Raw genomic sequence first — 11196 nt, forward strand, 5'->3', positions numbered from 1 at the left:
ATGACAAACTTCTCATGTGATACTCTTGAAATAGAAGAAATATCGACTATTTCCAATCCTAGTAATCTCTCTATTTTCCATATGAATATTCGGTCAATCCAGAGAAATTTCGATTATTTGATAAATCTTCTGTCTGAATTCCAACACCCACCTCATATCATTGGAATCAGTGAGACCAAGTTGAAACACAACCCCTTGGCAAAAATCAACATTCCTGGTTATAACTTCATTCATCAACCCTCTGATACAAATGCTGGAGGGGTAGGATGCTATATACGAAGCAACTTAAAATTCAAGATTATCCATGATATAAAATTGAATCATCCAGATTGCGAAGACCTCTGGATAGAGTTAAATAACTCGGATAACCATAAAACAGTCAAAACACTCATTATTTGCATTCTATACAAACATCCACGAAATGATATTCCAACCTTCACAAGTGCTCTTTCTGCTGTTCTTGAAAGAATATCGACCAAACAATTCATTTTGCTTGGAGATTTCAACATAAACCTCTTGAAACATTCCTTGAACAAATCCATATCTGAATACATGGATATGATATCTTCATATTGCACGGTGCAGATCATCACAAAACCTACCAGAGTCTCAAGTTCATCTTGCACATTAATTGATCATGTATACACCAACATCATACATAAAAAAATCCATGCTTATGTCATATCCTGCTCGATAACCGACCACTTTCCAGTTTTGTGTTCTATTTCCGACATATCTCTCAACAGTCGTAACGAACCTCGATACAAACGAGACATGAAACAGTTTCGCATCGACAATTTCCGAGAGGATGCTGATTCAATCTTCACCAGCTGGTCTTCTACAATAGTACCCAATAGGGAAAACTTTGATGCATTATGTGATGATTTTATCTTCAAAATCAAAAATCTTATTGACAAACATGCCCCTATGAAAATGCTATCTAGAAAAGACCTGAAAATTAAGAAAAAACCATGGTTAAGCAAGGGTATTCGAGTGTCAATCAAAAATAAAAATAAAATGCGCAATAAGTACTATTTGAAAGGTAACATGTCACAGCAGCATTTGTACAAGAGGTATTGCAACAAACTGAAAGGAATAACAAACAAAGCTAAACAACTTTATTATCATAATACGCTAAAGCAAAACCGAAACAATATAAAGCAAACATGGAGAACAATCAAAGAAATAGTAAATGTTAAGAATGACAAACAGAATACTATTACAGAAATTATGTTACAAAATAAAATTATTTCTTCTGACAAATTGCTGATAGCAAATGAGTTCAACAGCTATTTCACTAACATCGGTCCAAAATTAGCCAGTGAATTTAATGATGTTTCGGATTACAAAAAATATTTACATCTGAAGATCTCACAAACCATATTTCTTCAGCCTGTTTCAATCTCTGAAATTATATGTGGTATTTTAAGCCTGAAAAAGGGCAAAGCTGTTGGTCCTGATAACATTCCATCATGTTTCCTTCAGCATATTGTAGACATAATATCGCCGGCCCTCATGATTTTGTTCAATGCGTCAATACAGTTGGGTATGTACCCTTCAGTTTTCAAAATTGCTCGAGTAACACCGATTTTCAAATCTGGTGATAATAAATTAATATCTAACTACAGACCGATTTCTATCCTTTCTTGTTTAAACATGCTTTTTGAAAAACTAATATACGAAAGAATGGTAAAATTTATTACTAAACATAATATAGTTAATAAGTCTCAATTTGGATTTAGGGACAACCACTCAACTAACCATGCTATTTTAGACATGATGTCATACATCTATGACAAATTAGAAAATAATGAGATTGTTTGTTCTGTTTTCATTGATTTAAAGAAAGCGTTTGATACAGTTGACCACAAAATTTTGCTTCATAAACTATTTAATTATGGATTTCGTGGACCCGCCCAATCACTTTTAAAGAGCTACCTAACAAACCGAGTACAATTTGTAAAAATTGGTGAAGTAACATCTGAGACTTTACCAATAGTTTGTGGCGTCCCACAAGGATCATGTTTAGGTCCAATCCTTTTCTTAACATATATCAATGATCTCACCAACTGCTCAAACTTATTAACGAAATTATTCGCCGACGACACCGGCCTTCTCTCCAGTCATAATTCAATTCCAACTTTAGAGAATAATGTGAACTATGAAATGATGAAGGTGCATGATTGGATGGTATCAAACAAACTGACAGTTAATATTGAAAAATCGAAATCCATGATAATCACTCCTCAAAAGCATCAGATAAACCATGACTTGTCAATAAAAATTGATGGTACCAAATTAGAAAATGTGTTATCATACAAATACCTGGGAATTTTTATTGATTCTGGTCTTAAATGGGACAAACATATTGAGCATGTGGTAAAAAAAATAACCAGAGCAGTTGGTATCACCTACAAGCTCAAACAATACATGCCTACATCTACCCTGCGCTCTGTGTATTTTTCACTTTTTCAATCTTATGTCCAGTATGGAATCGCAGCATGGGGAGCTGCTGCACAAAAATATTTAAGACAAATTAATGTTTTACAAAACCGAATTGCTAGATCTCTTTGCAATGCAGCACCTAGAACTAATATTAATCATCTTTATTCGTCACTCAACATTCTAAAATTAACAGACTTATTCAATTTTGAAATTGCTAAACTAATGCATCAACACCAAAATAAATCCCTACCCGAAGCATTCGATAAATATTTCACTAAGCAGTCTAAAACACACACACACTACACCCGATCTTCTGCGCGTGGAAATTATTTTGTGCCCAGATATTCCACTGCAAGAACACAAAACTCAATCAAGTATACGGGCATTAAAATATGGAACAATATTCCACATGAAGTAAAATCACATGGCTACACGACTTTCAAGAATACATATAAAAAATATTTAATCAAAAACTACCGGTACCGTTAGTCTTCATAAACTGTGGTTTTGCTGACAGCTGGACAGTGTCATACAGCACCATACCGGCCAGACTGGATTCCATGGCAGGTGCACGCCCGAGGGCGCTAGCGCTCCGCAGAAATGCACGCGAGCGAAATCAATTTTGCACGCCGAAAATTTGCAATTGCTCACCAATGTAAATCGGTTTAAATGGTTTTAAAATCAATAATCCAGTAATATAAAGATGCCAAAATATTATAACTCCACAATTGTCGACAAATACCAGCTTGCAAGATTTGGTCTGATCGAAATATTGCGAAGCAAAAAGACCATGGACCTTTCCCCAACCTTTGACCCGCGAAAAATTCCTCTCATTGTTACGTCCTTTTTTGCATCTTGCTGATTGGCCAATGTCATGAAATAAACAAGGAAGTCGATGCTCGGGGAAAGGTCCATATCGTGTTGAATGATAGGAAATAGGAATCCCGTGAGAATAGTTATGGACGAAAAGATCGCCTCCGCACCAATGGCCAAGTACGGCTCTGATTCAGCGTATTTTTCATACAATAATTTTACACGAATGTACTGAACAGTACCGGTATCTAAAGTTGCTCAAACACTCCCAAAATTAGTGACAAAGTATGAAAATAATGTTTGGGGTCAAAGGTCAAACGTTCATTTTGCTCTAATTTGACGTATTTTTTATCCATTAATTCTACGTAAAAACACTACCAAAATTAATGACAAAGTATGTCCATTTTGCTCTGGTTCAACGTATTTTTTATCCAATAATTTAACGCGGATGTACTGAACAGTATCGGTATCCAAAGTCGCACAAACACTCTCAAAATTAGCGACAAACTGTAGAAATAATGTTTGCGGTCAAAGGTCAAACGTCCATTTTTTCTCTGATTCAACGTATTTTTTATCCGATACCGTACCGGTAATTTTACGCGGATGTATTGAGAGGTACCGTAAAACCGGCTAACTTCGGATGCCTTGTAACTTCGGATGAAATTTTCAATCATTCATATCTCAACTAAATTTCGTCGTATTGCGCTTCTGTCGGTTTCTATAGTAAGGCCTTACATATCTGAATCTGACGTAGCCTCCAATCGCTCGATTTGATTTTTTATCATTCAAAAAATCATATTTTACCAAAAAAATGACACCGTTTTTTCGAGCGGCTCAAATCGTGACTTCTACAGACGCTACCTTCGTCAAATCACCGCCAAGCGCTAGAGAGCGTACACAATGTATACAAAAAAATACAGTGATCACAAGGTGTCGTACGAGATTCGAGTGAAATCGATTATTTTGATTTAAAAATTACATCAAAATATCGACGTTTTGATGATTACGTACAGCGTGACGTCAACGACGCAAATCCCGTTCTCTCTCTTCGTAGCCGACGTCACTTTGCGTAGCTCGTGCGTTACTCGCTGCGACATTTGAACGCCAGACATCGCGGCGCCCAGTTTTGTGAAATTTAAAAATTATGCTTATCCATGATCCTAGTCACTAAATCCTACAAAAACATCACTATCGTCTCAGTCATATGTTGTTTATTTAAAAATATGGGTATGCATACGCTTAATGCATATGAAATTTGTCGATTTTTGTTTTTGCATACTTCCTCCGACACCGATAGATACCGTAGCAATTGGTAATACGTTAGGCCTGAAACATGTATCTATACGATCATAATGATTAGATATGTCTGTAGATTAGATATGTCGGCAGATGATAATAATATCGTTAACAGGTGAGCGTAGAACTCTACATACATGCACACAGCAGGAGGTTGCAGTTTTTATCCGTTTATTGTCATTTGACTTTATTAAGTGAAACGAAAGCGAGGATCGAAAGTCACACCGGGCAGGAACCTCTGCCGAGCCGATCAACGGGGAGCTCTGAGAAAATCAGAAAATATGAAAAGTGATAATCAAGACGAAACCTGCTCTGCTTGTGGATTATGGAATGATCCAAATGGAAGTACGGAAATTGAGGTGGAATGGGTCGGTTGCGAAAGCTGCAGCGAAACACATTGGTTCCACAAGAACTGTTGCAAAGACCCGTCTAACCCATGTGGAAATGATTACAATTCTTGATTTTGCCAGCGTTTCCTTCAATTCATCTGTTTATTTTTAACTGTCGAATTTTTGTTCATACCTTACTTGTTCCATATTGCTTTTTGATTTCAATTTTTACTTTTGCCAGTGTTTCATTCGATTCATCCGTTTATTTTTAATTGTCTAATTTTTGTTCATTCTTTACTTGTTCCATATTGCATTTCAATTTCAACCTACACCAGTGTTAGGTACTTTCAATTCTTCCGTTTTTTTTTTTTGTTAATCCTTTTCTTGCATTGAAAATAAACGATCATAAAAGAACGAACTAGCATTTTGCAATAAATTAGGAGTAGTTAGTGAAATATATACGAGTTATAATAAAGGACACAAGAATAAATAGTTAAGCTTCGCGAAGCGGCAAGAGTAACGTCACGTAGTAACGTCACGTACAAACGTCAGTATTCAACACGCAGGACAGGTCGTGGCGGCGTAAGGTCTATTCAGCGACGTTGTCACGCGTCATTGCTTACGCAGACATTTCTCTCTCACGACGAGTTGACGCAAAGAGAAAAGTGGCCATCCGAAGTTAGATAATTTTAGAATAGACGAATAAAGACAATAATTTCAATGAAAAAAGGCTTTGATGGATATGGAACCGACTTTATCAAGACGAGAATAGCCACAATGTATTATATTCCAAATTTGGCTTCAGTTGAACAACATGCGGCGGAGATATTGTTCAAAATATAGTGAAATCATCCGAAGTTAGCCGGTTTTACGGTATCTGATGTCAAAGTCAGTTGCACGCGAGTGCAGTTGTTTTGCACGTCGTGAGCTATAATTCTGTAATTGCACGCCAGGAATTCTTATTTGCACGCGGGAATTTCTGATTGCACGCCCGATTTCTCGTTCAAAAAGGCCATGAAATCCAGACTGGCATACCGGTACGGTACCGTGGTAACCTACCGGTACTGTCTTCTGTGTCATATAAACGATAGCGGTTCATTAGTTCGCTTCTGTGTACCGTGATATAGCTTCCGAGTTATCTAATATGGTATTATCTTACTTACTCACATATTTTCAAATTTTCTGTCTCTATAAATCAGATTCTGAAGCGCGTGCGGTCGCTCAGCAACCTGAACATTTTTCCAGTTCGTTGACAAATGATTGCCCTCCGTAGCTAACCAACTGTAACTAAGATGTGGCTGGAGTCGCCTCCGATCTGGATATATGCGCCTAACATCGGCCTGGTGCCAAATTTTATTTTATTTTCTACCCTAAAAGTTTTATGTGGATGGTTGTACATTGAGTATGAATTGTGCCTTATAATTCGTACATAGAGGTTGCTTAATTTAATTTTTCTCATCAAATAAAATGATCGCTCAATTTAATGTTGCATATGACAATATATAAAAATTTAATCGCTGCAATTGTACAAAAACACAGCTGAATGATATGGTGATTTATTTTTATAATTACTGTATATCAATTGAATTTTCCCGACTTTTATTTTTACTTTCTCTCCCAAATCATATATAATGATTCATATCAACCTTGTTGGTTAATTTATGAATGGATAAGCTTTTCTTTGTGCATATTGCTTTCACTTATTTCAATTTTTTATTATTGACTCGTTTTTAATCTTGGTGTCGCAGACTTGTGATGACCATTCCTGGTCCTTCGCGACTTCCTGTCAATTGCGATGAAATCCGTTACTGTATTTGAAATGTACTGTAATACTGAATTTGTATTGTGATTTCTTGCACGACGAAATAAACCTATTGTCTATTGTCTATTAAAACGTAGGTATAGAATGTATATAAGGTGGACGGTTTTGCCAAGAAGATGTGGTACGTGTTCACTCACCTAAAATAATTGAAATATTTCACACACGCTCACACGCACCCACACACACAACCATATAGAAGTTATTAAGTAAAGGGAACATGAAAAATTACATACTGGTAGTTAATAAAAAATAAATAAAAATTACTTGCCACACCATATTAATAAATTTATCATGATTGCCACTGCCAAATTGATCAATTTTATAAATGGGAGTGAACAGTAAAGATAAACTTTTATAAAAAAATATATTGTCAAGCTGATTATAGATGGAGTCAAATGCCAAAATGCCCAACCAAAGTTGCCAGAATTGGGTGCATGAAGAGGTGGGCTAGACCACTTCATTGCCCAAACTAGAGCCTATTATTGCCAAATTATAGTCCAGATTGCAATAAGTATTTAAATCTATCAGTAACTTTATAAGTATGAGTAATTATAATTAATTAAGGTAGAAAGACAGGGTATAGGAATATGTTAGTTGCTAAGGTTATAAGGTTTTTTTTCATTCTTAGATATTGACTTCTGCAAGGATAAAGGAATTAGTACTGTTATTTCACACGATCACTTCTTCATTTAATTATTGTGGCGTAATAGATGTCAATTCAAGTTTATTGTGGATGAGACATCAGCCTGCGAATTTTGTTGTTGTAGACACCATTTATATTCAATAAACTAGCCATTGTATTGATCATCACAGAACGACCTGAAAAACAGAAAACAAATCTGCGAGTAGGATATTCAAGGGTTACATATTTGGAAACAGCACTACCCTACACTTTTGTTTAGAATTAATTATTATTTCGAGTAGATATTTTTTATTAGTTATCTATCTTTAAAACGCTAGTTCAAAGACCAGAATTGAAATATGGTTGGGACACAGGGTGAATTCCTCGCAAACCATGCAGAAACTCTCAAACCACACTGACCATTCGTATGTTGGCCTTCACATTAACTTCACAGCAGAACCTCAACCTAGGATAAAATTTTGTATACACACAAAACAAATCATAGAATACCACAACAAATTAAAATGAAGGGGAGAATCCAATATATCTCCACTGGTCGCCTAATTACAATAATAGGTACAGGAGCTAAACTATACGGTCTACAACCCTCATAAGGTATCACACCATCCATATAGAAACAAAGACCATGCATGTGTAATGTCAAAAATCCAACGTTAAGCAAAAAGGGAACATGCGCATGCAGATGTCAGAGTGTAAACAGCCATTTGAAAAATAAATAAAATAATTTGCTGTGCATGCTACAGAACCCGACACACCAACATTAGATGTAGAACAGGTGGAGAGAGATTAACTGCCGGCTCAACAACAATCAGCAGCTGCAGGGGCAATAGCAATATTGTAGCTGTTTGATATTTTCATGAAAATAAGTATGTGCAAGTGAAGAGTGTCCCAACTTTCCTACAGGAGTGGTGACTCCTCTACGGCCCATGGGCCGGGGCCACGGCCCATCTAATTGGGCCACATAGGCCGTGGCCCATAGCTTGATGGGCCGCGGCCCCATCAGGAAAAATTCAATTATCTTAACAAAATTTTCAATTTTTACCAAATTGTCAATATTCGAACCAAAAAAATATACTCCTGTAGTATGTGTACCAGGTTAGGGTTAGGACAAAGAAAATTCAGATTTTTTACATTATAGTTAGTTCTATTACGAGTTCGGGGACTGTCTGTGTTAGCCAAGTGAATAGTTTCTTTACACAACTTGATGGGCCGTGGCCCCGGCCCATGGGCCGCAGAGGAGTCACCACTCCCACTCCAACTTTCTATCATGGTCATTCATGAAGGTTCAATATTTTTTGTGTCCGAGCTATCAAAACGTTGAAGCTAATTACATACAAAAGAGTATATCGACGCATGAAATCCAAATTGGGCTAAGTCCATTTTTCTAGTTTTGAGAAAAACGCAAAAAACGTTTTTTTTTTGCTTCTTTTTTTTATTTCTCTAATACCTTACATCGAGGATGTCTAGTTTTTATGGTCCACCAAAGTTACAATGAAGGCCATATTTAGATGGTATAAATAAATTTGTGCTCTGCCCCAATTTTTTTTTTTGGGGGGGGGGGGGTTTTGGACTTAACCCTTTTTGGCTCTCAATTTTCTGGACCAGAAACAATTTTATTGGACTTAGGGCCCCTTTATTATGTTTTTATAGAGGCTGGTATGGACTTAGCGCTTTGTATTATATTTTTTGAGAGGAGCTATGTCCAAAAAACGGACTTAGCCCCAACTTACAATGCAATTATCCAGAGCTAAGTCCACTATAGTAGACACAGCTCTGTTTAGTTCTCAAATGCCCCAAAAAGAGCAGGGTTATGTCCATAGCTGTCTTGAGATCTAGAGCACCTAGAGATAAGGCAAATAGACCAAAATGTAGAGCTAAGTCCAGGAAAATCAGCAATTGAAAAATGTCATTTTTCGGAAAAGTGGACTTAGCACTGTTTGGTTTTGAGGTGTCGATATATATCAGTGTGGTTATGGAAAAATAACTTTTAATATTTCGATACCAAGTACGACTCAACTTGTTTCTGAAATGATTTTTTAGATTTGTCAGTTTGTGCGCACAGTAGCAAAGACGCCGGTTGTAGGCTAATTGGTAATCCAGTAATCTTATGTCTGTATGTCCGATGACAGAATATGTGCATATTACGGTAAATACCGTACCGGTACAGAAATACTGGATAAACAGGGTTGGTGGGCGGGCGCGTACGTACTTTTACGTTTTTTAACTTTATTTTAAGGTATCACTGCATTTTGTTTGTTTGTCCAGTTTTTGTGTTGTTTTGTTTTTATGTCAGAGTACCGGTACCGAAATACATGATTGATTGAATAATATCCTATCCTATATCATATGCATAATATACCGGTAGGTAATTTATTTTAATAACCTAACTTTGTTTGATGCTTGTAAGCCCAAAATAGGTAATTTTTCAAAAAAATGAGTGGAGAAGTAAGAAAATGGAAAAGAAAAAGTTGCGGTTCCTTTAATTACCGGAACGGACCCTAAATTACCGGAACGGGGTGGAAAACATAAATAAACCTACCGGAACGGACCTTTAGATGTCTTGCAAATGTCATTTCATATACTTCCATGCAATTTTTATATTAAATCGGCAAACTTGGGGGGGGGGGGGTACAGTGGTAAATTTAATTTTCTTTAATTACCGGAACGGACCCTAATTTGCCGGAACGGAGTGGAAAACCAACATAAACCTACCGGAACGGACCTTTAGATGTCTTGCAAATGTCATTTCATATACTTCCTTGCAATTTTTATAATAAATCGGCAAACTTGGGGGGGACAGTGGTAAAATTGATTTTCTTTAATTACCGGAACGGACCCTAATTTGCCGGAACGGAGTGGAAAACCTACATAAACCTACCGGAACGGACTTGTAGATATCTTGCGAAGGACATTTTATGTCCCTCCAAGCGATTTCCCAAGTAAAATGTGAAAATTGAGGGGGATAGAATGATAGAAAATAACAATTTCATTTTACGCCACCTAGCGGATGTAAATTGAGCAATGAATTCCTGAATCATCTCTTATCAATATGAATTGATGATAAAAATCGATAATCAAAACTTTCTTACATGTTATTAGCCTTTAATTTTCCTTGTCGATAAGATAACGTAGTCATAGATTCAGATTGAAACAAATAAAAATTGTTTCCACAAACATTCTTGAGCAGGTGTTGCAACTATGTAGCACAACATGAATATCCACCTAAATGTGTCATTATTAGAGATGATGTTGTTTTCGGAAAAGTTGTAGTCAGGTACCGGTAGTGCAGTAGTAATAAATATGACTTCGAGTATAGTACATCATATGTCTGAATGGGCTTTCAATACTGCAATACAGCAATAACATAATAAGGCAGTAAGTGACTTTGAGCCAAAAGCACAAAGTGTTGAGTGGTAGCCTAATGCTAGTTGTGCAGTTGTGTGTGAGTTTGTCTCCTGCCAAGCCTCTGTTTGATGTGTTAATATACAATATCTAAATATGCAAGCTCAAATTTTTGATTGATAGTATACGGTACCTATTGCATGTGGATACAATACAACATTGTTTCACATCTCCTTGAGGGTCACACAAAAAATGGCAATAAAGTTCTTTAAAGGCATATGTTATGTTACACTCATAGATGCTCAAAATGTTGTCCGTGCATTTTAGAGCTATGTCTTAACCTAGTAGTACCTGGAGGTTATCAACCTAAAATAAGCTAGAACCTGAAAGAAATAATGAAACGTATCATAAAAGAAATGAGTAAGCACACATTTTCTTCATGATGTCATATGACCGTCAAATTTTCTGCTTTTTTAGCGACTACCTTGTATTTTGTTCTGCTTTTT

At 36.4% G+C, this 11196-nt stretch overlaps 1 protein-coding gene across 1 annotated transcript; it reads left to right on the forward strand.

Annotated features, from left to right (window-relative positions):
* Positions 1–5015, forward strand: LOC144424466 (uncharacterized). The gene is made up of 2 exons (XM_078113806.1): positions 1–1546; positions 4750–5015. The coding sequence occupies exons 1-2, from the start codon at positions 1–3 to the stop codon at positions 5013–5015; spliced, it is 1812 nt and encodes a 603-aa protein (XP_077969932.1).
* The last annotated feature ends 6181 nt before the right edge of the window (positions 5016–11196 follow it).

Source organism: Styela clava, chromosome 6, assembly GCF_964204865.1.
Source record: "Styela clava chromosome 6, kaStyClav1.hap1.2, whole genome shotgun sequence".
Taxonomy (NCBI): Eukaryota; Metazoa; Chordata; class Ascidiacea; order Stolidobranchia; family Styelidae; genus Styela; species Styela clava.